Here is a 26567-nt window from a genome sequence, read left to right as displayed (position 1 = left end):
TAAGAGATAATTATGGGGTATTCTTTATTTAAATAATTTAATAATAATATAAAATTATAAAAAATAACTTATTTAATAAAGTAAAATTTAATTAATTTATAAATAATTAGTGATATGTTATAATCTGTAATTAAACTGTTATAAGCAAGAATTTTTTAAAAGTAGATTTAAAACCTGTAATATTGACTCTTAAATGTGTATATGGGGTGATTTTTACTAATTAATATGTACTCATTTTCATAGCAATAAAATATACTTTTGCAACAATTTTTACTTGAGAAGAAGTTCAATAATTTTCCGTTGCACAAACTACAACTTGGTGTTCAGAATCTGAAAAGTCTCAAACTGTTGGAGAAAAAAATATTTGATCAAAAACTTGTTTGAAGAGTTCAAACTACATTTAATAAGTACTCTTTTGTTTCCAATTTATTCATGGTACTTTTATTTTTATTCAATTTGATATACAATGTTCTTTTTTCTTGGGGGTGGGGACGCGCATCTTTAAGACCACAAAATTAAAAGAAATTTTTATATATTCTACGTATGATCCTTAAATTAAAAGTTTTCTTTATTTTTTAAACATATCAAATTAAAATTAGACCAATCTATATCTATTTTTTTTTTGTAATCTATATATACTACCTTAAAAGAATGAACCACTTAACTTAAATGTTAAATTATTATAATACCCCAAACTCAAAACACCAAACGTAGCATATCTTCTATATTTAATATTGTATTATATTTATTTGTGTGTATAATATTATATTATATTATATTAAAGGCATAAACCTTTTCACATTGAAGGGTTGTGACATTTTCGAAGAGTTATAACTTTTCCGATGAATTGTGACCTTTTTGAAGGGTTGTGACTTTTTTTATAGGGTTGCGACTTTTCAGAAGAGTTGTGACTTTTCTGAAGGGTTGCGACTTTTTTGATGAGTTATGACCTTTCTGAAGGCTTGTGACTTTTCTATAGGGTTGTGACTTCTTTTTTATAAGGCACAATAATCAATTTTTCATACACTACCCTTTGTTGACTATAAAAATAGGGGTTTTCTCAAATTTTTAAACTACATTTTAAAAAAAATTATTCATTCTTCTTCTTCTTCTTCTTAAAACGTCTTATTTAGTATATATTCTATATTTTTATGATAAGAAACAATATGCACATACTAATACTATACATTTTTAACTATAAATGGAGGGGTTTTCCCACATTTTTAAACTACACCTTTTTTTGTGTTTTCTATTTTTCTCTTCTTAAAACCACAAGTTTGATTTACAGACTTTGACAATCTCAAAGTTCAGTGAAATTAGAACACTCCGTAACATGAATGTTAAATTAATCTAATACCCCAACTAAAAACATCCAATTTAGTATATCTTCTATATTTTATATCAATGTTTATATTATATTATACTATTATATTAAAAGTAAGAACACCAATAATACAATAATAACAAAGTAACGCACTACGGAAAAGGGAGGAGAAATTATATTTAAGAGGTATAACTAAGAATTTTTAAGAGTGGCTAATATTTTATTTAATAATATTCACATTATTTTTAAAAATAGAGTGGTACATGGTTTGATATTCACGTGCAACGCATGCGCGTCAAAACTAGTATATTTTTAGAAGACCCATATATAAAATATATGATCCCATTAGTATTATAAATTAATAATTCTTTAAAAGTACAAATATATCTAAGAAAATTTAGTGAAATATGATTTCTATTATGTTCTGTTTTAAAAAAATAAAATTAAATCTAGTTGAATCTCATTTCTAACTTTTCTTATTGCATCCAAAAGTTTCGGTGTTGTCTTTTCTAATTGCTCCATAAAATTGTGAAGAGTTCTAGATGCAAGTGTTTCCTCACGCGTAACTGGTTCCAAATGTATTGTATCATCTTCAACTTTATCATTAACATTGTTTTTCCAATGATATTCACAATTTGTTCTAAGCTTTGGACCTCTAAACATGTATCATTTTTCATCCATCGAATAGGTTATTAACGTCCATTTTATTGCGATAATCGAGATCATTAATCATGACCTCAAGTTCATGAATGATGTTTTCACAAGTGGGTTCTTTTAGATTCTTTGAGATTTCATTCATGAATAAGTTTTTCGGTGTCGAAACATTCTTTAAATTAATAAATATTACTTTATCGATTAAAAAATCTCTCTACAAAATAATAATATTTCATGGTCCATTTATATTAAATTAGAGAGGTTTTAGTGTATTTTTGTACAACTTTGTGCCAAACTTAATGAGGTGTTGTTTATTGAAGATGCATCACGTCCCAAACCAACACCTCAAATCTTAAAATCCCGCCAATATCAAACCGGAGCAAAGTTTCGATTTTCGAATCCTCGGCGGCGTTTCATCGTTTTCCATAAAATTATGATTTCAAATTCTCAACAGAAACTGTTTCTTTCAATTCTTTTGATTTCTTCATCGTAAAAGATTTTGCGTTTTTCTATCACAAAAAATCTAGGGTTTGCTTTAGAAAAATGAATTTGGGCGATCTTAATAAGGTATGGGAAATCAAAGCTCTGAAGCGTAAACCCAAAAATGAAGAAGCTAACAAGATTCTTGAGAAAATCGCTAAACAGGTTCAGCCCATTATGCGTAAGCATAACTGGAGAGTTAAAGTTCTATCTGAATTTTGGTAATTATTTTCATTTTTTACTATTGTGTTTCTCGATTGAGAAAATGATTTAACTAAGTGAATTGTGAATGTTTGCAGTCCAAAAAGACCAGCGCTTTTGGGATTGAATGTAGGAGCAGGGATACATGTAAAGCTGAGGCTTCGAAGACCGAATAATGATGAGGAATTTTATCCTTACAATGAAGTTCTGGATACTATGCTTCATGAACTTTGCCATAATGCTCATGGTCCGCACAATGCTAGTTTTTACAAACTATGGGATGAACTTAGAAAGGTAAATTGCATAATAAGTATGGTTGGGTCTGGAGTTTATTTAAGCACAACATTAAAAAATTTTGTCGAGTTCATGGCAAATAGAGTTGATGTTTTCGTTTCTATAGTTTAGAATGATGGCCTACTATTAGGAGTTAAATTAGTCACTTAGCCTTTGTTGTGAATATTTTAGTTTAGTGGTAAGTTTATGCGTGAGTTGTGGTTCATAATTGATGATTTTATGTTACTGAAGAACCTTGTGTATATTTTGTTGGCTTTTTTCGAAGTGGTTTGCCTTCATAATATTCATGTTTTGTGTAAATACTGTTAGTATGTTAGTTTAAGTTCCTGTGAATTATATTTGATAACTCTGACTTAGCTTTTTATGGACTGAATTTAGCCTGACAAGGCAGTGGAAACATGAACTTGCATTAGTTACATGAGATTGTAATCTACTTGTTGAAGTTATTGCAGTTGGAAACACCTAACAAATTTGTCTGATTTTTCTTTGTATAATTAAACCTATTTTTAATAGCCAAGGCCTATGAAGGGAAGGCAAAGAAATTATGGCACGTCTAGAACTCCAAGTTTTTATGTCAAATCTACCCTTTTTTTGCCTAAGCAATTGCCAAGGCAGAACCAATTTGAATACATTCTGAAGTATGCTGACCCTTTTTTGTTAGCCTTCACGTAGGATAAAATCTTTGTCGATCTTGATAGCAATAACTGTCTCTTGATACATGTTACGAATTTTATGTGATACCTGCCACTTCCCACGAGCAATAGTAACCAGAGGCTTGTTATCATTGTCAACCAGACTTTCAAATGTCACAGAAGCTAGAACTTATTATAACAGAAAAAGGTGGCTGTTAGGTTATGTTCATCCTTGTGCGTTTTCTCTTTCTCTATTTAGCATGGGTACATATGCAGATATAGTTTCGGAAATGCATATTACAGACTTACAATATATTTTTTACTCATATGGATACAATACGAATTGATGTTCTGTAATATATTAAACTAACTTATTCTTTATTTAGTAATATCATTAAAAGAATATTGAACATTATAACTGCAAAAGAAATGAAAAACACATCATTAAATTTGAGATGTCTAAATCTAGTTCAACATGGCATAATGTAGAAGAAGCATCAATGTCAGACATTTCTCCTGAACCCTGGAAATTGAAGCCATGATGATTGAAGCTTTCTGCCATTTATTAATCGGTACAGCTTCAAGGAGAAAAGACACGTGTTTTATGTTGAACTAATAGAGCATAAAACTTGTGCTGTTTTCTTTGTTCTTTTTGTGTACTTTTGGTTTTTGCTGCCATGAAAATTTATGGTCTTCTTTTTGGATAGGAATGTGAAGATTTAATTGCTAAAGGGATAAGTGGCACAGGAGAAGGGTTTGATCTCCATGGAAGGCAATTAGGAGGCCGTCACCCACAGCCATCCATGTCGTCTCTCCGCAAAACTGCTGCAGCTGCTGCTGAAAATCGAGCACGTCTTAAATCCTTGCTACCATCTGGGCCTAGACGCCTGGGTGGTGACCATTCTATTAAGTCTGCACTTACTCCAATTCAAGCTGCAGCAATGGCTGCAGAAAGGAGATTACAGGATAATATTTGGTGTGGTTCTGAATCGTGTGACTTATCAGACTTAGATGAAACTTCTGATTCATTACCTGAGCCTTTACCACTAGGGCATACTTCTGATAGATCCAAGATCTCTAATGGTTTTGATGCACTGTCTTCCAAGGTAACATCTCGAAAAAGAAGTCGAGAATCAAATTCTGTATCATCCTCAAAGTCCTTGCATGGCCATACTGTGACTAAACCAGTATCTAAGCCCCTGTCTAACCATGATAAAGAAATTGCTCAGAGAGTTGGTCAGGCAGAAAGGAACTCTCATACTGTGCCATCAAGAGGTTATCCAGAGTCTTTTATTGATTTAACTGGCAATGCTTCAAGTTCTACATCAATGCATGGCCATGATGACTTACACAGTCCCAAGGAATCAATGATGTGGGAGTGTTTGATGTGCACGCTGTTGAACCCAGTATGCTTTTCCCTTCTTAGTGTAATCTGAGCAATTTTCTCTTAGTTTAGTTTCTCTCTTGATAAGCTTTGGCTTGTTTGTGCTATAGATGAATTTGCACTTCTTGAAATTGTGTAGACAAATTATGCTTTCACTGTAGCTTTCTTGCACAAGCTCCTAGCACAATAGTCATAGGTTTACAGTTAAGATCATATTTAAAAGCTACAGTACTTAAAATCAACGAAAGTGTGCGTTCTGGTATGTGAGGAGACTTCTACTCTCTGCGATTTTTATGCTGAATATCTGGTAGAGACATTATGATTATATCACTGCTGATGTAATATTTTCGAAGTGTCAAACTAGTAAGTATTTCTATGTAGATGTCAGGTTGTGTTGGTGACCTGATTAATGTGTGCTTGGACCCATTTCCAGACCCTTTGATATTCATCTGACATCCTAATCAACGTGCATTAAAGTGGAAAAACTTGATGTGACTTCTTGTTCTTTTCAAATACTGTTGTTTGATGGTTCTAAGTTTGTGAAATTCTTATAATGTCTTATTTCTACTGTTTATTAGCAGGATATAACTAATAATTGTGTTTTTTCCACTTCAGTTTTTACCTTTTCTGTTGGTTTCCATCAGTTTGCAAAATCTTCTTCCACTTCTTGGAGTTGACTTCCTCTTTTTTCTTCACCAACATTTTGTGCAGCCATTAGCTCCTGTGTGCAAAGTTTGCCAAACCCAAAAGCCCAAAGATGTGGATGACAGAAATAGTATATGGTCATGCAAATTTTGCACCCTGGATAACAGTCTAAAGTTGGATCAGTGCACAGCCTGTGGAGAATGGAGATATTCTCACGGCCCTCCTGTAGCAACATCAGCACCCAATCTTGGCACTTGAGGTGAACATGAATTGTGGGAACTCACATTTTTTCTCGAAATTGCCACTCCTGATTGTTGATGTCAATTTTGCATTGCCCATCAGTTGATCAAGTATATTCAAGAATTCACCTAATTTGATAAACTGGACAAGCTTTTCTTTTTGCTAATTGTGCCAAGGTGATAATTTTACTTGTGAATCTCCAATAGAAGCTTGTTATTTCATACTTCCCTCTCAATTTCTTCATGCCAATTTCTTTTTATCAAGAAATATGCTATTCACATTTGGAAAGAAAGAACCAATATATCAGCAGCATGTTTTTGTTATTTTTGGTAGAGTTGAGCTTGTCTTGAAAAGATGTAGATAGGGAATTACTCTTTGGAAGATGTTCACCTCTTCCCTGCAGCAGACTTCCATTATGCCCCTTGAGTCTCTTGAAAGACTGATTAGGTTGGGACAGGATTCGAATCTGCAATCTTCAGGTCATGAGTCTGATGAGTTGACCAATTCCTCTACCCCGCGTCTTCATTGTAGGTTCTTCTGTAGAGAAAGGACATTGCCATTTAGCACTCTGTGGCAGAGAAATGGATGTGCTGATTTTGTCTCAAATTTTGGAGTTGAAATCCTCGACGCGTCTTCTAAAGGAATGACATTTGAACAGAGCATGCCTCACTAATTCAGGTGGCTGTGTAGATAGACCCAGAGAGTGAACATCAAGTTTTTCAAAGGATGATGAACATGGAAGTTTTCATGGCTGATGATATAATTATTTCATGGCCAAATTATCAAACCCTTAAATCAAGTTCAACACGAACTTGAATTAATTGTTCATGGTGAGCAAATCCGAATTATTATTATTATTCGTCAAGTGTTCATGACAGATAGTTCAGATTTAAGATCAAGCTCTAAAACTTAAAAATCAAAATATTGTAGTCTGTTAATATTCTTCTTGTATTTGATTATCACATAAGAAATGTTACATGGTGGTGGTAGTCATAATCATTTTAAAATTTTTGGACTGCATAATTGAGAAATTTTGGAGAAAAAAAATAGAGCGGACCCTTCACTCAAAGCAGAGACGGAAGTCAGAATTTAAAATTTGTGGACAGGACAATGACTTCAAATTAAATATATAACAACGGCCAAACTAATTATGAACAGGTACCAATACTTAGAAAGGTGATGAGCTACTTAAACACTACATAATTATAAAAATTATAATTATAATTGCATTCGAAATGTCATCGTTTTCAACTTCTTTAAAAATCAATTTTGGGTTTTAGCATTTTGAGCGTATGTGAAGAAGCATACAATTGATATTTTGTTGTAGAGTAGACATTGCTTTTCTCTTTCTTTTTTCCAATCATTTGTAAGAGCTGTTTGACCATAAATATTATTCACTTTATTTCGAAATTCTTATTTGATTATAAAAATATCAAATATAATTTGAAATTTTGAGAAACACCTTATTATTTCACCCTTTATTATCATTTTATTTTAAATATTAACCCAACTTCTTACTATCACTTTATTTTTAAATATTACCCCAACAAAGTTATGGTTGACAGAAACATGGCTCCATATGGCTAGTTTTTCAATGTTCAATAGTTGTAAGATTAGTTAATTTGCTAGTTTTTATAATTACGATCTAAAATCATATTTATAAAAAGATACATCCGAATTCTAAAATAAATATTCTAATATTATGATCGAACACAACTCCAATTTTAAAATTTTCAAATAAAGTAAAACAACTTTTTTAATATCCCAAATTCCTACTTAAAAGACCAAAGTAGAAGCTTGATGTCCCACTATTCACAACTTCACATATGATGGATGATGTAGTACCTACGTATGAGTTTCCAGTATGAATGCGTCAAATGGTTTACTTTATTTTCTAATTTTATTTTTCCACACTTTTTAAAATATATTTTTTAAAAATATTTTTAGTTTTGGATGGACACATGTTAGAACATGCATTTATAAGAAATTTCCACGCTTTAAATAATAAAATATAGTAAGATGTATCCTTAAACAAGAAATTTCCTCACATGATTAGACGTAAATGTTCCATATATCCTTTCCAATCAAAATTAAATTGAAATATTTAAGAAATTCTATACACTACTAACCAAATTCCTAATTTTATCATTATTTTTAGATAATAAATAGAGGCGGAGCCAAAATTTGAAATTTGTGGATTCTAAATTTTAGGACGGTTTGAACCCACAACACTAGTGTGAAAAATATTTTCACCGCTCCTTCCTTACTGCTAAATTGTTAATGAATTTTGTTATAAGGTTCACAAGTTACTATGCATATATATATATATAATTTTCTTATATAAATATAACATCTACAAAAAAATTAGTGAATTCATCTGAATCCACGAACCCCCACTTAGCTCCGCCCCTGATGGTAAAAGAGGGAGGTGGTGGTTATATATACATATAATATAAAAATAACTCGTTTCTTGTCGAGTATGTTTTAAAAGTCTAGCAAGTAACACTAGTGGTAACTTCATTATTTTATAATTGACTTAAAATTGAAGCTTAATTTTGAAAGATGACTTTATTATTTTATAGTTTGACTTAATATGATACCGTCTTTCATCTCATGGCACTTGGTATGGTAGTCGAGTAATCAAGATTTTATTTTAATTATTATTTTTTATAATTATAGTGTTCAGATCAATTTTTGTGCATTCATTAATTTCATGAGATACATGTCACCTTCCATCTGCAGTGTCTAGTGAACACTTTAGGTTAACATATTTTTAAAACCATTTTTCTATGTTTATTTTCTCTCTAGAAATTGGCGAAGAAGGAATTAAGGGGATTCCACACATCATCTATTTAAAACTTTGATAAATAAATAAAAACATGTAATTAGTTTGTAAATTTCGTAGTAATCTTTTGGTTTATCTTTAAATATTGAGGGTGACATTCTGTAACAACAGAAAACGATACAATCAATCTAAATGTTATATTCATTAAAACAAAATACTACGACACAATACAATACAATACCACAAATAATAAAACAATCATCCAAACAGAGTGTTAAAGTCGAAATAAAAGTTTAAATTATAAAACCGCGTCATAATAGTACAAATTGCAATATAAACTAATTAGGATGAACCGAAGACCATAAGAGAAAGGTTTATTATGTCATTAATAAGGCAAAGTCCACCAGACAGTCTGTCCTTGCAAAGTGAATTCAATACACGCAAAGCTGAACATGCCCAAATCTTCATAGCCAATTTTCAGTTCCATTTATTTTATTTAGAAATACTTTCTCCGTTTACTTTTACTTGTCTACTTAAAATTTTACACGTCTTTCAAGAAATAATGATAAATATGGATAGTTTACCACAAAATCCATATTAATTGATGTATAATCTTAGATACAGAAAAAAAAAATCTTGATATTTTAAAAGTGACGATTTATATTTTGAAATACTAAACAAGTAAAGGTGAACAAAATAGAGCAAGCATTTCTTACATTCTCTCTCTCCAAAGTGTCTCAAAGGCAGAGTACCCTAAACTGTGCTTATATATATACTACTCAAATGTCATTACTTGTCCATTGTGTCCACTTCTTTGAGAAACTAGCAACAACCAAAGTTTAGTTCTGTTTCTACTCTTGAGCAATGATGGTAAGACTCTACTACAACTATACAAGTTCATTTTTTTTGTTCTTTTTTTCAACAACTAGGCAAATTTTGTTAAGCTGAGACAGTTTACATGCAATACTGCAGCAAAAAATTGTCATAAGAGTACATCATAACTGCAAGAAATGTCAATCAAAAGCCTTGATGATTGCTGCTATGTCAACTGGTACAGCAAATTTCATATAACATTAACTTTGTTTCTTTCCCACCTTCATTTTGCTCTTTGCTTTATGTAGGAGTCAACTCGGTGGCACTAGAAGGGGAGAAGAAAGATAAAGTGGTGATAATAGGAGAAGCAGTAGATGCAGCAGGCATTACCAGTTTATTGAGGAAGAAGGTAGGCCACGCCAGCCTGGAGCTTGTCGATGAAGTCAAGTGAAGAAGAAGTCGGAGAACTGAGCTGCATTCAAAATAGATGTGACGATGAAATGTATTTAATTTAAAGCATATATTTGTTATGTAGAAGAAACAAATAAATACCTTCTTTAAATTTCATGATGATTCATCATTGTGTAATATTTTTAACTTCAAGATCAATACTATATATTCCCTTTTGCTTGAATCATTCAAACAAGTTTCAGAGAAGGGAAGAATCAAAAAATGCTTTTAAAAAGATAACTCTAACATTCAAGAAGAATGAGGAGTCAGATAAGAGCAGCAGGGTCCATAGTTAATTGCTCAGTATTCATATGTCTAAGAGATGCAGCCAAATAAGCATCTGAAGCACGAATTTGCGTCAGTCTTTCTTGCATATTCTGGAACGAAGGACTATTCAACACATCTGATATTCTATCACCTAGTGATGGATCCTCTGAGAAATTGACAAGAGCTTCTGCAGCATTGTCTCTCATTTCCTCGGACTCGTCCTGTAACATATCTACTAATCGTGGAATAGCTCCAGAATTTGCAAGAGCAGCTCTATCTGCTTCATTGTAACTCAACTGGGTGATAGCTCCAGAAACCTTTTCCCTGACATCAATGTTTTGGTCTTCCAACAGCTGAACTAGAATAGGAATTGCACCTGAATTTCGCACAACTGATGGCAAATGCTTGTAACCTGCGAGATCCCACAATACATCAGCAGCCGCAGCTTTAGCTTCGGCACTATCTCCTCTTAGGATTCTAACCAAGTGTTCAACAATTGCTACACCATTCTCTTCTACCACTGCTAGAATGCAAAAGACATCCTCTGCAATCTCCTTACCCATGGGATCAGTTCCTTGCAGAAGGTCAGCGTAAAGAGGAATCGCTCCAGCATTAGCAAGGGGTCTAATGTAATCAACATGAGATGAGATCACACCAAGTGCATTAGCAGCTACGACTTTAGTTGAAGTATCCCCAACCTGAAGTAGTTCTAAAAGCACTGAAAATGTGCCCGAGTCAACAAGCGTGCGCCTTGCTCTCTTGACCAATCCAAGCAACCCAATTGCCTGAGCAGCTCTACATCTAGATACCATGCTGCCACGTCTAGCAGCTTCAACAAGAAAACAAACACCCCTGGAAATCAAAATGGTCCTCCTAACTTCTCTCAAAAGAGCCAATGCACTGAGAATTTCTAGCAAGTATCGCTTTAGATCATCCGAGCAGGTATTCAACAAATTGAGAATGATTTCCATCCCACCATGTCTAACTACAATCTCACGGTTATGAACAGAAAACGTGACACTATTTCTAAGGCATTTCAATAAAACCCTTCGCAAATTCCCATCAGAATGCAATAATAAACTCAAAAGAGAAGGGATGGCACCTGATTCACCAATAAGTACAGCCAATCTACCTTCCCCTCGACAAGCAACACATTTCAAGCAGTGAGCAGCGGCTTCCTGAATTGAAGGACTCAGATCGGTGGAAGGGATTCTTCTAAGAAGCTCTACAAGGACAGGGATCGTGCGTGCTAAGAGATCCTCAGGCGCGTGTTTCGACAATTTGGCAAGCTTAGTTGTAGCTTGGACCCATAATAGCTCATTGTCACATGCTATTGCATTTAGATAAAGATCAAATGCTCGTTCCCAATTTATGTCAAGTTTTTCCGTTTTTCTACCAGACTGGGCCATGACAAACTAGGATCTCTTTTATGGTCACTCTGTACACTCTAAGCACTGTAAACATCAGAGGAAGGAAATTTAACTTCCAAACATACATCACCATTTGTTGAAAATTATGTTGTAAAAAAGGGTTCACAGAACGCTACATTTAATAGACATAATTGTTTTGATGAACCTACTTTACCACATATATAGCACCATAAAGAAGATGCAGCAGAGTATAATCTATACAAGTTTGAGAACAGCTCGCAAAAATCATATTCAAACACTACTCTAGGTACATAAAAAGAAGGCCATAAAGTAAAAGTATTGCAAACAAATTTCACCATATAAAGATTGCAACCTCAATCAGGTTATCAAGAATAGACTCATATGGAAGACTAATGAAGTGAGGTTCATTGAGAGCATAAAACCATTGTTGATATCCAAAAAGTTACAAAAACGCATGTTGTCTCTCTTGTACAATATACTAGTGAATGGCATACTTTCTTTTTATAACTATGGTGTCCGGGCCATCTTGATATTCCACAAGATACATGTCACCTCCCACCCGCAATAAGTATAAGGTAACTCTATCCACCAAGGCTTGGATAGATGGGAAGAAATCACATAATGTTTTTTGTCTCTGCCTTAGGTGCCTAGTGATGGTATACTAATAGTCTTGTCATCGCTATGAAAAATGTCAAAGTAAAAGTTTCCAAGCCTTGTCATGGCTACTTTATCATATGGTATACTAATAACCTAATTATAACAAATGTATTCTTTTTAAGAGTATAATTCGGGCCAAGGGGAGATGCCAAGGTGTATGCTATTTGCAGATGACATAGTATTGATTGACTAGATAACTGGTGGAGTTAACGATAGGCTGGAGGTTTGAAGACAAACCTTGGAGTATAAAGAGGGTTCAGGTTGAACAGGACTAAGACAAAATACTTGAAGTGCAAGTTCAGTGACGTAACTCACGTGGTAGATGTGGAAGTGAAGATTGATGCACAAGTTTCAAGCATCTTGGGTCAATTGTCCAAGAAATAGGGAGATTGACGATGATGTTACTCATCATATTGCAGCGAGGTGGATGAAATGGAGGCTAACATACGATGTCTTGTGTGATGAGAATGTTCCACCAAGACTCAGAGGTAACTTTTATATAAAGTAGTTGTTAGACCAACTATGTTGTATGGGGCGGGCATTGGCCGATCAAAAACTCGCATGTTTAGAAGATGAAAGTAGTTGTACAGTGAGAAATATGATTAGGAACAAAGATATTCTGGACAAGATGGAAGTGGTCTCCCTGGTGAACAAGATGAGGGAGGCAAATTTGAGATGCTTTGGGCATACGAAGAAGAGATCCACAAATGCCCCAGGGAGGTGTAAGAGGTTGGGTGTGATGGGTATGAGAAGAGGTAGAGGTGGCCGAAAAAATATAGGTGAAAGGCAAATAGACAGGACATGAAACACACGCGACTTACTGAGGACATGATCCTAGATGGGAGGATTTGGAGGTCGATAATTAGGGTAGAAAGTTAGTAGGTAGTCGAGTGTTGTCAAGCTTCTCTTTTAGTATTGTAATTATTACTCTCTTACTAAATTATTCTTCAATTTTATTATTACCCGTTGTTTACTTTGCCACGATTATTGTATTATTTTATTCTTGCTACTATTCTCTTCTCCCTTATTTTCTGCATGACTTCTTCATTATTGTATTTTCTTTTCATACTTGATTTTTATATGCTTTACTTGAGCTGATAGTCTATCGAAAACAATCTCTCTAGCTTCACAAGGTAGGGGTAAAGCTGCATACATACCGCCTTGCCCAGTCCTCACTTATGGATATGTTGTGGTTAGTTGTTGTAGCATAGTTTGGGTTAACCTGTTCGCCCCTCGACTATTCCACCAGCTACCGTCTATCTCCAACTAGCACAAGCTCCTAAGTAACTCTACCCACAAGGCTTAGGTAAATGAAAAGAAATCACTCATATGTGTTGTCTCATCTCTGACGTGATTTGAAAACAACTATATAGTGAAATGATTTTATAACCTGTCCAAAACATTTCAATTTCCCCCCTAAGATCAAAAACAGGGTTGATAACTTCTCAAATGTACAAGAACATTACTTTCTACAAACTGTTAACTAGGGGTGGGCATTCGGTATTCGGTTCGGGTTTCTCAAATTTCGGGTTTGGTAATTCGGTAATTGGTAGTTAAAAGTAAATACCAAATACCAAATACCAAATAACCAAAAAATTTGATTCGGTTTTCGGTATTTTATGCCCAGCCCTACTGTTAACTAACCTCTTGAAAAAAGAAAACTTGGAGTTCCCTTTATCAAAAATATCAAATTGTTCATGACCTATGAATTCTATACATATCTATGAACGGAATCAAAGTTGCACCCACCCTCAATTAAGGGCCAAACTAGTTCATACATTAGCTTATACTCAAATCATATTGACAAAGGGGTTTTACATGTAATTAACTTTAATTTTGCATAAGAAAAACAAAACTCAAAAGACAAGTGAATGAATATGCACATGCCAATAAGTACATGTAGAAGGTGATTAAAAGTTGAAACAAACCCCCTTTTCACTAATGAATATTTTCTAAAAAGGGTATCAATCAATTTCATTTTAGAGCGATTACGGTAAAAACTTTAGGTACAGTTACATACATTCATAGAGGAATAATAAGAAGGAAGCATCAAATCATACACAATAATTCGAATAAAGAGCTTGCCTTAGGGATTTGTATCAAAGCAATCCTCTGTTGTGGAGAACTCACAACGTGCAAACGTAAAAAAAGGAATATGATAAAGAAGAAGATTGGAGAATGAAATTAACAGAAATGAATTGATGGTCGGTCTCTCTACTTTTGGTAGTTTAGATCCAAAATTGATTAAAATGAGGAGCCGTCAAATTTGAAGTGAAAAAATAGGTAAAATTTATAGATACTGTTGTAAAACTAATAAAGAGACAAGGGGTGTGTTTGGTACGAAGGAATTTCAATTTTCTCATGTTTGGTTGGGTATAATATTTTGAAAAATATTTTTCAAATTAACTTATTTTTCTCAAATTTAAGGAAAATGACTTTTTCGAAAACATTTTTCAAAACTCTCCTCCAACTTCATATTACAATTTTTTTTGTTGAAAAAAAATAAATTTAAAGCTTAATTTTTAAAAAAATATTTTCAACTTCAATTTTTTTATTTTTTTACCCCACCCTCACCTTACCCCGCCAGCCCCTACCAAACACAGTCAAGATATGAGAGTATTTCTTATTCTTTAAAGTATTCACCAAATCTTTAAGTATCTACAATATGAACCCTTATGCCTCTATTTATATTGTAACATAGAGGCAAACAAAAGGCTATTCATAAACATGACATTAACATGAATATAATGGGGGAGGTTATGAAAGTGAAATGTTAATAATGTAATAACTTATTGGTGTAGTGGACATCCACACTATATTATTAACAAAAGGCTATTCATAAACATGACATTAACATGAATATAATGGGGGAGGTTATGAAAGTGAAATGTTAATAATGTAATAACTTATTGGTGTAGTGGACATCCACACTATATTATTTTATAACAGATACTCATTTTTATAATTTTATATTTATATTATAAAATAATAATATTTCAATAAAAATCTTTTTTGAACTTAAAAAAGATAGAGATGTGTTTTTTTTTTTCGAAGTTGTAGAAAATGTTATACTACTATTAAAGAGTAAATCATGGTTTCAAAATTGATTAAAATTTAAGGATATTTTATTTAGATAAAAATAATATTTGAATCCAGTTTTCTTTAACTTCAAAAATTGATACAGATCCGTTTTTTTTTTTTCATTTTCTTCAAATTTCACAAAACTATCCTACAATTTCATTAAAATATTTATGAACCAAAAGTTATAAGTACTTATAGTTTTTTTGTTTAATTTTATTATCTTAACTTAAAATAAGTACTTATAAATATTTTTTTTTAATTCAAACACTACAAAGTTACTAAAATTTCAATTTCTACGAGGGTGAGTGTCACCCTAAGGAAGTATTATATAATTTGAAATTCTTTGTATATGATTTTTTGGAGAGAAAATGATCAAAATAGTCCTTAATGTATAGGGTTTGAATTATTTTGATCCTTTATCTATACCATCTTATCAAAATAGTCCTTAATGTATACATAAAAAGTATCATTTTGATCCTAACCCTAAAAACTAACTGAAAACATAAAAAAAAGGGGTTAAGTTTAATGGTGGGTCCCACACTCTTCTTCCTCCCTCTTTCTTCCCCATTGCTTCTCCTTCATGTTCAAAAAAAAGAACTTATAAAATGAGGTTACCAGATCGAAGATGGTCAGATCACAAACATCTAGAGGTAATAAAAATGCCAAGGAAGAAATGTAGTTCAAACAGTCCAGAAAACACATCTATTTACTTCAGTCAACATCAAAAAATCAATACAGTTTATAACAAATTAACGCAAACACAAAAGTCAACAGTGAGATGGAAGAACTGTGAAGCATACAAGTTAGCTCAGAATCAGCAGATTACAACTAGATGTGAGTAAAAACCAAATCGGATTTCGGCGAAATCGAATTGCAGAATGAAAGAGAGAAGATTGGAGAATGGATCTGTGAAAGAAAAGGTACCTCTTCTTCTCAATCACAAATTTAGAGATAATAATTGGGACTTTTTCTTTCATTTTATATGTTCTTTTTTTTGAACAGGAAGGAGAAGCAATGGGGAAGAAAGAGGGAGGAAGAAGAGTGTGGGATCCACCGTTAAACTTAACCCTTTTTTGATGTTTTCAGTTAATTTTTAGGGTTAGGATTAAAATGATACTTTTTATGTATACATTAAGGACTATTTTGATAAGATGATATAGATAAAAGATTAAAATAATTCAAACCCTATACATTAAGGACTATTTTGATCATTCTCTCATTTTTTGGATGCACAAAACAACTCAATGATGAAACAATATTATATTACTTTACTATTATGTAGAAGGGCTGTTAACAACTGTCCATCCATACACTTGCTTTTAATTGAGGATATTTTAGAAATTCAATTCTCTCTATTTTTTATTTTTTTAAAGTTTGTTATGTATTTGAAATTTACATAAAAAGTATGATAAATCATATTAGTTACTTATAACTTAATATATTTAAAAATCATATAAAAAGTTTGATTGACTCTCGAAATTTCATTAGCATCACATAAATTGGGACAACGTATCTAATTTATACTATTGCCCTTTAGCCATCGAAGTCTGCACATTCTGTCCATACACATCGAAAGTATGACAAAATGAGTATATTTGAAGTGAAAATACATTTATTAAACTATTTCTGACAGTACAATAATATAGTTGACCCTTTTCATATATCATGCATTTTTACATCATGACGTATTTAAATAAAATCGAGTTCTTAAGGATTTTCAACACTCGATGAAACATGGATAATCGAAATGCTTCAATTATCATTTGATTTGCCTTTAAGATAAAATCGTAAAAGTTGAATTTCTGTCATAAGAAATAGAGAGATTAATGAATATAATAACTTGAAAGACCAAAGGATAGAAGCTTTTTACTTAATTTCATTTTACAAGTTTTTGCACTCAGATTATGCACCAGATAAAACACAATTATTTACAAATGTAATAGAGAAGTAGACAATAAACAGAGTCCAAAAAGTATTCTTTAACTGAGATTTTCTCACTAAACAAAAGTGTCTCCAAAGCTGCCTTTTAACCATTTGCAGCAAGGTACAAAACTGTAGTACAATGGCCATATATTACAACAGCCAGCAGATGATGTCAAAATTTTGTGCAGTATCTCACAATATACACTGTACCATTATATAATTACACTTACCATAAGTATTTTTTAAAAACGCATGCTTCACCTGAGGCTTGAGAATATATGGTTATGTTTGTGCGGTTTGACTTCAAAACCTCAAAGGTAGTGCAAAAGTCCCACTTCAACTGCTGAAACTGTATGTCTTAACTGTGTTTCCTGCCATGAATCATAAGGATTGAAAGTTATAGAAGATTATTCAGCATCAAGTTAAGAAAAGATAAAAACAGCTTCCGGAAAACATAAATAGAGATGCTTGCTTACCTGCGTATTGTGTATTGATCTTTGACTTTCAACTAAAGGCTATAAATCACAAAATTAGCCTTATAATAAGTATGCAGGGCAGAAGATTTGGTGACCAGTGAGCTCAAACATATTATCGTCTTTCATATTTTCTGGCAAGTTCCTTTAGAAGCAATCTCTGCCGAAAATCAAGATATTTGTCCACGCTAGTCCTTGCCCACTGCTGACAAAAAGATTCATCAGTTGGGACCAGTGAACTTAATGGAAATGGTCCCTTGGGAGCCCTCTTTAGAGAAACCAAAAACATATGGCGAGGCCTAATTCTCTGATCCAGCGACAAGCTTAAGTACATAGGATATTTAGTCAATGATCGCACTTCATTGCCAAGTTCATTAACCAAGTAGCTGTACTTAGGTTTCAGATTCCCCTCAAGTGATAGAGAGAAGACCTGCATGTAAAGACATTGTGAATATATGTCCATGAAAATTTATCAATCTAAAAGAATGAGAAATCTTCAAGAACATTGAAAACTTCCATGTTATCACAGCTATAATTCTCTGAAATGTAATCCTTTTTTGTGGTAGTACTAATTTTAACTAAGAATTCTGTTATGCTTCTAAATCTATTATGAATGAGCGATATGTTATGCAATATAGAAGATATGATGTTAAAAACCTCATCTGTATGAAAAGTAGGCCAGAACACCATTCTCTAACTTGATGAGGACAAACAACCAAACTCACAGATGAAGAGATAAGCTGCAGAAGGCAATAAATCTGACCTGTGTAATGCTAGTTAGCACTTTCACTATCTCCGAATTGCGCATTCCGATGCTCCTAAAAAAGTTAATCCGGGGAAGCAATCCATCCTCTATGCTGTAGTGAAGTAATTGAGGATGTTTCCTCACCATTTTGACAATACTATCTCTGGGTGCATTCAATTCTCTGGTGAGAAAATTGAAGCGGGCTGTCCATGAAGTGTTAATCCGCTGCACCAGAATTTGAGGGCTTAACTGCACAACTTTAGCCAGGTCATTCTTCTCAATACCAACCTCCTCAAGCAAGTAAGTCACTGTGGGTTTTAATGAATTTTCCACACTATAGGAAAAAAGAGACGGAGTTGCAGTAATTATCTGCCCTATTCTTGAGTCTGGGATACCCAAACTAGTTAAAAATGTGACATGGGATTTCAGATTGTTTTCCACAGTATACTCGAGAAGTTGAGGCTGCCTCAATATGATCTTCCTGATGTCTTTATGTTTGACACCGACACTCAACAAGAACTCTAACCTTTCCTGTGCAGAACTCTTATTTATTTGAAGGGAAGGCATGTGCCTTTCATACATCTGGATGAAGTGAGAGTCCTTAAATCCAAAGGTACTTAGGTAATCAAGAAGTGGATACCATCTCTCATCGAGATCCAGTTCCTCTGCAAGATGACTAAATCTGTCCTTAGCCAAGCTTACCCTTGCCTCCTACAATGCCACAAGACATGATTTTGCAGCGAATGGTTGAAGCAAAATTTACAGCTTGACATGCTAACATTTAATACCTTTTCTCTGCAATCTGCATGCAAAAAGTTTTACTAGTCAGTTTACTAGAAGCATTAGCATACCCAATAATTTAGTCTTGGGAACTTCCACTGTTATTTTTTATTGTTCTTGCTAACTTTCATTATTTTTATTGCTCGACTTGCCTTGGGTTATCTCAGGAGTTTGCCGCCGGTGTCCCAACTTTGCATTCGATCCTCCTTCTGAATGGTGATGACTGTCTGCATGACACACATAGCATGTAATTTAAGTTCCTTCCCAACCATTAAGATGAAAAAACTGGAAGTATACCTCGTCTGATGTGTGTTGCATTCTGAAACTTCAGGCGTTGCCGATCCTGGGCAGAAACTCTCACATCTAGAGATTCATCCTGGGTGATTAAAACATGGTAATAGAAAAGGAAAAAGCATCAAGTTTCCGTGATTCAAAGAAAAAGGGATGGGGAGGAGGAGACTGTAGCATCACTAACCAAGAATAAACCCCAAAAGAACTCAACCAAGATTATCCAAAAAAGAGTACTAGTGTAAGCAGAACAATATAAGACATGCTTTCTCAGCTTGTAACAATAAAGCAATTTAAACGATACATGACTTATCATTGTGAAATTGTAGATAAAACAAGGTGACTATATGCTGCAACAACATAAAAGTGTTATTCGATCTTTTTAAACAAGACGAACAAAAGTATGTGCTACCCTGTGGTATCAACACTTGTTCTTTTCTATTAACAATTAAGTGATTAATAATTTATGCAACATCATTCAACAACAAGCTAACTTTACATCATACTAACTAGTGGGGATACCTGACTAAACTTGCCAACTTTATAGGATTCCATATCAATAAATTAAACGCGTTGCAGTCAATTTAGTACAATGAACTAACATAGACAATAAAAATTGTTAACAGAGTATATTTATATGGTAAGGTTAACATTCAATTGGTGTTCTACTTGTGAAGTTTTTCAATATTTGCTTTACTTTCTGAAATGTATCCGCACTAATGAAATTGTACTTATAACCATAGATATGTCATTATCTGTTAATACTACCTCCCCACGCCAAAAACCCAGGTAAAGCATGAACTTGCGAGGCAATTGAAACTCACATCAGAAGTTGAAATGTCGTCGTCTTCTTCATCTTCAAAACTATCATCATCATCTTCATCGGAGTCAGAGTCATAAGGAGATAACGGCTGGCCATACCTAGACCTTCGCTTAGGCTTGAGAATCTTCGGATTGGTATGAGAAGAAACAACGCAAATTCTACTAAACCTGAAGAAGCAGCTCTTCCGGCTACGGACAGAAGGGGGGAAACTGATATTGAGGAAAATGGAAGTGTGAGAATGGAGTGGGAAATTGCAGATAATAGAAATGGCTGCTGCTGCCATATTAGTTAGATAGTGAAAAGAAGAAGCAAAAGAAAGGAATATACTCTAAAACCCTAAATTTAGAGGATTTGGAAGTATATGGTATTTGTGAGGAAGAGATGGTGGTGTTGTGGCCATCTTATCTTCACAAAAATGCACAAGACGAGAATGGTCCACAGAATGTCTTTGCTCCTCGCAACAGTCACAGTGATTTTTCCGCTTCACAGTTTCTACAGCATTCAGGAAATGTACAAATGACCTATTTTTAAGGACAATTATCTTTTTTTTTTTCTGTTTTTCATCCGTATTCGGAGTCTATATTAGAGACCAACGAAATTTACTACAAAGTCTATTTGAAGGTGGCGTTTTCAACAAAATTTTCGTCATACCTAGAGCTTGAACACAATACATTTGATTAAGGGTGAAACAATCACGCTATCTTAATCCAAGTTGGTAAGGACAATTGTCACCATTTCGAATCATTTCCACATGTGTTTTGTTTTAAATCTCAAATTCTTCTCCATAAAATATAATTTTATATTTTGTAAAAAAAAAATACACAAAAATCAAGTCGGCCATGAACATATTATTTGTACTACGTGAAAAAATTATATTAAAAAGATTATGTTCAACATGAATAGATTGACTATGAAAGTGTAAAAAATTATTTTGTGTCATGTGGCATATAGTTAATTCATATTTGAGGGGGTAATTAAGATTTTTCATAATTTAAGTGTACATTTATTAAAGTGTCCCAAATTAAAGAGTTCATTAACAAGTAAATTTAAATTTCTTCATCTACGGCTGCAAAAAAAAGAGAAGCAAAATGAATAGCCAAAGTAAAAACTTTTCAAATACAAATAGGATTAATAAAATAGTAGTAGAAAATATTTTTTAGTATTTGATGACTAAGTAAAAAATTATTATATTAAAATTATATATAATCTAACAAAATACGATAAGATGAAAAGTGGGGGCTCAGGGGCTGAGTCCGCTGAAATGATCAAGGTTGTGTTCAGTGGGTAGACTGGAGATAATGAACTTGAAATGTCATTTATGAAATCTATTTCTCACCTTCCTATTGAAAAAATCATTTTTTTCATTTTTAAGAAATTTATATTTCTAGAGAAAATGTTTTTCAAACACGTTTTGATTAACACAACATGCAAAAATTGAAAAATATTTTGTAATATCTTATTTTTTAATATCTCAACCCAAAAAAAAAAAGAAAAGGAGAGAGCAAGGAACGCAACGTGGAGAGATTAGAGCAAGAATACAAATTTGTGGTTGTTAAACATTTAGACCACATTACCCCTCTAATCAAAAGAAGAATTGTGTGCTCCTTACTCTCCAATGGCTACTCCATTGGCGCCTCTTCATGGATTCAACTCACCAGCAATTCCATTAAACAAACAAACAGATTTTCCTCTTCTTATGAAACGAAACAGGCAATTAAGGAAGCCAATCAACGCCGCCGCCACCGATATAATTACTTCAGACCCAACTCAGGTGGAAATCACTTGGCAAATTGTTGCTGGCTCTTTGGGTACTATTTTACCTTCTCAATTTACGTGTCTTTCAATATTTTCAGTTGTTAATTTTTAGGAAAAATAAATATTTTATGTTTGAATTGACGATCAAAATTAAAAAGGTTTAATTCTTGAAATTTGAAATGTATCAAAGAGTATATGAAGGTCGCAAAAGATCAATTAAACATCGAGTCAGTCATAGCATCAACCTATTCATGTAATTTTTGATTTTTGGTATATGACATTATCTGTGATTTATTATGTTTAGATTATTACACATTGTTGTTACGGTTCCTTGTATATATTCTCCTTACCGTTTTGCTATTAGGTATTATGTTTCTCTTCACTGTTGTTTTTTTAATACCATTTTTCTTTTAATTACTACTTTAATTGGCTTGAATTGAGGTTGTTTCAAAAACATCTTAATAAGACATGCGTATATTCTAACCTCTCAAGACTCCTACTCCTATGAGATTTCACTGAATATGTCATTGATGTTGTTATTTTTTTTTTATTTTTTTTTTTGGGATTAACAAATTAATGAGAACCATTTATGCAGCGGGTGTAACACCATTTGTGGTAGCAGGAGTGGAGTTTAGCAAGAGAATTGTTAAGTACCACTAATGCTAATTTCTATTTAATTTCTTGCATCCCATACTCAAAAATCTAATAAAACTTGTTGGTTTTGGCAGGTAAAACAGAGGAAATGTGAAGTTTGTGGGGGTTCAGGACTTGTTCTTAAGAACAAATTTTATAAGAGATGTCCTAATTGTGGTACTAAGCTATCCTACTCTACTTTATGACAATCAATTTTTCTTCCTTTTTACTCATGACTACAAATTGAATATCTCAAACTAGTTTAGGTCTTCAACAACAAACCGCAGCTTCTATAACAAATGAAACTATAGCTATGAAACACAATTATCGAAATTATAGCCTTATTATTTCCATTATGTTTGCTATTTCTAAAATTTACTCTCTTTTTTTAAATGTAAAACAGGGGGATTTCTTCCTTGGCAGTCTTGGAGAAGATTCTTCACTGGTTAATGTAGTACATTTGTGGAATCTTAATACCAACTTTGATGATTCACCCTATACATCTAATATATATATATGTATACCACTTGTAATATAGAAGATTTCGAAATAAGTCTTCATGTATACACCGTGCATATTCTTTTGACTTTGGACTTACTTTTCCTTTTAGTCGATATGACAAATTTTTATATTTATCAATAATTAAATTTTAAAATATTTATTTTACGATATAGCCACACAAACCAGTATAATTTTTTTAGACCACAAATTTAAAAAAAATAGTGAGGGTATATATACACTATTGGGTGGGGAGGAAAGACATAATATATAAGTATGCCTTTTAACTTGGCTTCATTTCATATTTATGTCATCTAATATTGGAGGTCTACAAGTAGACACTTGAATTTGTATAAAGTTAAACAAGTAGAAACATGAGTCCTGCGTGACATAATATACATTGGACACCACATGGAACCAAAATTGTCATGTAGGCAGAGGTAGACCCACCCCTCTAGATGGGGGTGCACGTGCAGCCGTTAACTTCGAAAAAATCATGTATATATAGGTAGATCTATCTTGAGAAACTAACAGAAATTATGATATAATTAACAATGCACCCATGAAAAACAAAGGAGTGTCATTGTGCTGCTGGTACACGCAAAAGTATCCACCCGTGAGACCTAGGTTTGAATCTAGCTAGAGTGTTTATTTCATTGTTTTTTTTTTTCAAGTTTATCTTAGAGCTCATATTTGAGTTAAGATAATATTAGTGCACACAAAATTTTCAAATCCTGATTCGCCTTGCATGTAGGATGCCATGTAGGAAAATAGAAATAGTTGTGTGATATTATGGTTTTTATAGCGCAAATTCCCATACATAAGTGACTATCTAAGGAATTTACTTCATTTTTTACTCATTAAATAATAATAAATGCATTTTGGATCAAACTACTAACGGAAGAGATATTCTTAGATCAAGTTATTAAGAAAAAAATATTTTTACTCAATTTCACATAATTTAAGAAAAATCAATTCCACACAAGAATATATTCAGTCTAAAACAATGATGAAGCAAGGAAGTACAGCACTTGAGTCCTTTACAATCAAGTACTGTGACCTTGATTGAAGTCCACTTGCAATTGAAATTGAATCATACTCTTCATCAAGTTTTACATCATCCTTGCTTACTACTCTACCAGCAATTGTCCTGCAAACTATCACAGCTATCTTCACATTCTTTCCCTTAGAGACGCGATTCGCGTGCTCACACGGGACATCACTGTTTGTGCTTAATTGAATTCCATTTTTCGAGTTGTACAAAGTTCTGAAGCTGGATTGAATTAGCCTGCAAACACAACAACTTGGATCTTTGCAGAGTTCATCAGGATTTATTTCCATCTGTTTATAACAACAATTCATTGTCGTGACATGAAATTGCAATAATTCATTTCCATCAACTCTGATTTTTGAATGGTTTTTGTACTGTCCAAATGACCTTTTCTTCACAGTTTCTCTGTATTTTTCCAACATATCAATGGTGTTGTTCACCCTTAGAACTTTCTTTATTGTTCGACGTTGCTTTGATGGATTTGTTGTGGATGCTAGAAAAATCTTCTCGATAATATTCCTAGATGGATGTCCAATTTCCAGTTCTGTTGAACCACAAAATCATGTTGTGTTAGAGGGGGGGAAAAAAACAACTCCAAGTTAACTATGTTGTGTTCTATATGGGACATCACTACAGTAAGTAATCAGTGGCGGAGCCAGAATTTTCGATAAGGGGTTCAAAATCTGAAAAAATAGACACACGAAGTAGCTGAAGGGGGGTTCGACATCTACTGTATATACCTAAAAAATTATTTTAACCATATAAATATAATATAATTTTCCGCGGAAAGGGGTTTGGACGAACCCCTAATGATAAGGTGGCTCCGCCACTGACAGTAATCAGTGGCGGAGTTAGTTATTATTGAGGGGGTTCAAAATTATCAAGACGTCAAGGGAATTCAATATATATATATCAAAAATATATTTTACAACTACTGAAAAATAACTTTTTATTTTTTTCAAATTTGGTCAAATACTTTAAACTCGCTTTTAACTTTCAAGAAACATAGCCAAACAACTACAAATCTTGATGGACAAAGTCACCTGTAATGGTAATAAAAATACTAGAAGGAGAGAGTGAACTAAGAATTGAAATATAGAAACTTTACCACAAAACCATCTCCATAGAGGTTCCTTGTGTTGAGAAATGGTGCTGAATTCTGGTTTTTCTATGGGAGCATTGGTCTTATGATAACAATGTGTCCTCTCTCTCTGTGGCAAAACATCTGTACTCAGCTTACTACCACATTTGATAGTTTCTGTCACTAACATCCACATAGCATGCATTGAGTGATGTCAGAAAATTGTACTGTATATATAAGTAAAATATTAATTTCTTGAGCATTAATCTTAACAAAAAATCTGACTTCACTACTGAACTAAAGTGCTTTATGCATGGTTGACTTTGTGATAGCTCATGGAACTTAGAAACATGAACCAAGTAGTGTATGGAGAAGTTGAATATTGTTATTATTATCCAAATAAAGGTAGTGGGAATATATGTGGAAGTTTGGCAAAAGGAGAAAAGAGACAATGATTGAATTTAAGGATTTTGTATTTTTGTATTAAAAGCTCACAAGTAGGTACAATTTAATAACTCCTGCAGGACAACGCAGATTTTGTTGGGGGTATATGACTCTACTTGAATCACTTCATACATTATCTGATTTCTTTGAAACGAGTGGACCAGTCAGGGGCAGATTTAGGAGGTCGAGAGGGTGTTCATCTGAACTCCGTTTAATAAAAATGTACATATAGATTTTGAATTTCCTAAACACAAGATAAGATGTTGGTATAGTGATTTAATTAGAGATTCAAAATTTATTTCCAGGTTCAACGTTCAAATTTAAGGCACTATATTCTCCTTAAATTAGAACTTGTGGTAGTTATTGCCGAAATTTTATCGAGTAGAGTGAATATGGTCCAAATCTTGAAAAAAGTTTTTCTCGATCACTTCAATGCCAATAATTTGAAAGATAAGATGAAAGAAAAAGCATTTGTTCATGTTAGTAGTTATAGTAAGTTGTGTTTTTAAAAAGATTTGAAACATGAAATCATCGACGACATCTATGGAGAAAGATGATGGAACCATTAAAACTAGTAAAATAAAAAACGACACCTACTAAAATATGTTAAATTACACTAGTGTAAAAAGGATCTTACACAGTCAAGATATAAACTAAATACATGTGAATTTAGCAGAAGGGTTTATGCGGAGTAATTACGTAGGAAAAGGATACAAGAGCATCAAATTGGAAAAATACAAAAATGCATTTTCATCAGATCCAGATCTTTTCTTTA

General features: G+C 33.1%; 6 protein-coding genes and 1 long non-coding RNA gene across 9 annotated transcripts; 3 read left to right on the top strand and 4 right to left on the bottom strand.

The window, feature by feature from the left end:
• The first annotated feature begins 2282 nt into the window (after positions 1 to 2282).
• LOC102595089 (DNA-dependent metalloprotease WSS1-like) lies at positions 2283 to 6781 on the top strand. 2 transcript variants are annotated; one of them, XM_006344827.2, is made up of 5 exons: positions 2283 to 2679; positions 2758 to 2953; positions 4293 to 4991; positions 5681 to 5873; positions 6386 to 6781. In XM_006344827.2, exons 1-4 carry the CDS (start codon positions 2522 to 2524, stop codon positions 5870 to 5872), a joined length of 1245 nt encoding a protein of 414 aa, XP_006344889.1. In that variant the 5' UTR covers positions 2283 to 2521; the 3' UTR covers position 5873; positions 6386 to 6781. The 2 variants fall into 2 exon arrangements, with proteins under 2 accessions (XP_006344889.1, XP_006344888.1); XM_006344826.2 differs by lacking the exon at positions 6386 to 6781 and having other exon boundaries at positions 5681 to 6075.
• Positions 6782 to 9439: 2658 nt separating this feature from the next.
• On the top strand, positions 9440 to 9931 carry LOC102594753 (uncharacterized). The gene is made up of 3 exons (XM_015307612.1): positions 9440 to 9509; positions 9612 to 9690; positions 9761 to 9931. The coding sequence occupies exons 1-3, from the start codon at positions 9504 to 9506 to the stop codon at positions 9901 to 9903; spliced, it is 228 nt and encodes a 75-aa protein (XP_015163098.1). The 5' UTR covers positions 9440 to 9503; the 3' UTR covers positions 9904 to 9931.
• Positions 9540 to 14471, bottom strand: LOC102594423 (armadillo repeat-containing protein 4). Of its 2 annotated transcripts, none has more exons than XM_006344824.2 (3): positions 14303 to 14471; positions 10005 to 11623; positions 9540 to 9924 (listed from the first exon to the last, which is right to left on the bottom strand). In XM_006344824.2, exon 2 carries the CDS (start codon positions 11576 to 11578, stop codon positions 10169 to 10171), a length of 1410 nt encoding a protein of 469 aa, XP_006344886.1. In that variant the 5' UTR covers positions 11579 to 11623; positions 14303 to 14471; the 3' UTR covers positions 9540 to 9924; positions 10005 to 10168. The 2 variants fall into 2 exon arrangements, with proteins under 2 accessions (XP_006344886.1, XP_015163097.1); XM_015307611.1 differs by having other exon boundaries at positions 9540 to 9919.
• A 1205-nt stretch (positions 14472 to 15676) lies between these two features.
• Positions 15677 to 16575, bottom strand: LOC107060132 (uncharacterized). Its single transcript, XR_001473165.1, has 2 exons — positions 16353 to 16575; positions 15677 to 15874 (listed from the first exon to the last, which is right to left on the bottom strand). It is a non-coding gene; the product is annotated as an uncharacterized lncRNA (long non-coding RNA).
• A 678-nt stretch (positions 16576 to 17253) lies between these two features.
• LOC102594087 (uncharacterized) lies at positions 17254 to 20806 on the bottom strand. The gene is made up of 7 exons (XM_006344823.2): positions 20332 to 20806; positions 19517 to 19595; positions 19372 to 19446; positions 19228 to 19241; positions 18458 to 19150; positions 17698 to 18124; positions 17254 to 17592 (listed from the first exon to the last, which is right to left on the bottom strand). Exons 1-6 carry the CDS (start codon positions 20611 to 20613, stop codon positions 17810 to 17812), a joined length of 1458 nt encoding a protein of 485 aa, XP_006344885.1. The 5' UTR covers positions 20614 to 20806; the 3' UTR covers positions 17254 to 17592; positions 17698 to 17809.
• A 1051-nt stretch (positions 20807 to 21857) lies between these two features.
• Positions 21858 to 23315, top strand: LOC102593771 (uncharacterized). Its single transcript, XM_006344822.2, has 4 exons — positions 21858 to 22138; positions 22681 to 22730; positions 22814 to 22895; positions 23122 to 23315. The coding sequence occupies exons 1-4, from the start codon at positions 21946 to 21948 to the stop codon at positions 23166 to 23168; spliced, it is 372 nt and encodes a 123-aa protein (XP_006344884.1). The 5' UTR covers positions 21858 to 21945; the 3' UTR covers positions 23169 to 23315.
• Positions 23316 to 24173: 858 nt separating this feature from the next.
• LOC102590173 (uncharacterized) lies at positions 24174 to 26312 on the bottom strand. The gene is made up of 2 exons (XM_006344891.2): positions 25376 to 26312; positions 24174 to 24811 (listed from the first exon to the last, which is right to left on the bottom strand). The coding sequence occupies exons 1-2, from the start codon at positions 25551 to 25553 to the stop codon at positions 24210 to 24212; spliced, it is 780 nt and encodes a 259-aa protein (XP_006344953.1). The 5' UTR covers positions 25554 to 26312; the 3' UTR covers positions 24174 to 24209.
• Positions 26313 to 26567: the final 255 nt, after the last annotated feature.

This window comes from Solanum tuberosum, unplaced genomic scaffold, assembly GCF_000226075.1.
Source record: "Solanum tuberosum cultivar DM 1-3 516 R44 unplaced genomic scaffold, SolTub_3.0 scf00056, whole genome shotgun sequence".
Classification (NCBI taxonomy): domain Eukaryota; kingdom Viridiplantae; phylum Streptophyta; class Magnoliopsida; order Solanales; family Solanaceae; genus Solanum; species Solanum tuberosum.
Note: the sequence above shows the minus strand (reverse complement) of the source record. Positions and strands in the feature narration are given on the sequence as shown.

What these genes read in the sequence shown, in the direction of transcription:
- LOC102595089 (XM_006344827.2), top strand. Translation starts at nt 2,522, where the DNA reads ATGAATTTGGGCGATCTTAATAAGGTATGGGAAATCAAAGCTCTGAAG. An exon ending in AAAGTTCTATCTGAATTTTG is followed by an intron (nt 2,680 to 2,757) that starts GTAATTATTTTC and finishes GAATGTTTGCAG; the next exon opens with TCCAAAAAGACCAGCGCTTT. An exon ending in TGTGCACGCTGTTGAACCCA is followed by an intron (nt 4,992 to 5,680) that starts GTATGCTTTTCC and finishes CATTTTGTGCAG; the next exon opens with CCATTAGCTCCTGTGTGCAA.
- LOC102593771 (XM_006344822.2), top strand. Translation starts at nt 21,946, where the DNA reads ATGGCTACTCCATTGGCGCCTCTTCATGGATTCAACTCACCAGCAATT. An exon ending in TGGAGTTTAGCAAGAGAATT is followed by an intron (nt 22,731 to 22,813) that starts GTTAAGTACCAC and finishes TGGTTTTGGCAG; the next exon opens with GTAAAACAGAGGAAATGTGA. An exon ending in TAAGAGATGTCCTAATTGTG is followed by an intron (nt 22,896 to 23,121) that starts GTACTAAGCTAT and finishes AATGTAAAACAG; the next exon opens with GGGGATTTCTTCCTTGGCAG.
- LOC102594423 (XM_006344824.2), bottom strand. Translation starts at nt 11,578, where the DNA reads ATGGCCCAGTCTGGTAGAAAAACGGAAAAACTTGACATAAATTGGGAA.
- LOC102594753 (XM_015307612.1), top strand. An exon ending in GATTGCTGCTATGTCAACTG is followed by an intron (nt 9,691 to 9,760) that starts GTACAGCAAATT and finishes TGCTTTATGTAG; the next exon opens with GAGTCAACTCGGTGGCACTA.
- LOC102590173 (XM_006344891.2), bottom strand. Translation starts at nt 25,553, where the DNA reads ATGCATGCTATGTGGATGTTAGTGACAGAAACTATCAAATGTGGTAGT. An exon ending in TCTATGGAGATGGTTTTGTG is followed by an intron (nt 24,812 to 25,375) that starts GTAAAGTTTCTA and finishes GTGGTTCAACAG; the next exon opens with AACTGGAAATTGGACATCCA.
- LOC102594087 (XM_006344823.2), bottom strand. Translation starts at nt 20,613, where the DNA reads ATGGCAGCAGCAGCCATTTCTATTATCTGCAATTTCCCACTCCATTCT. An exon ending in ACGACATTTCAACTTCTGAT is followed by an intron (nt 19,596 to 20,331) that starts GTGAGTTTCAAT and finishes TTAATCACCCAG; the next exon opens with GATGAATCTCTAGATGTGAG. An exon ending in TGCTAACTAGCATTACACAG is followed by an intron (nt 18,125 to 18,457) that starts GTCAGATTTATT and finishes CTTTACATGCAG; the next exon opens with GTCTTCTCTCTATCACTTGA.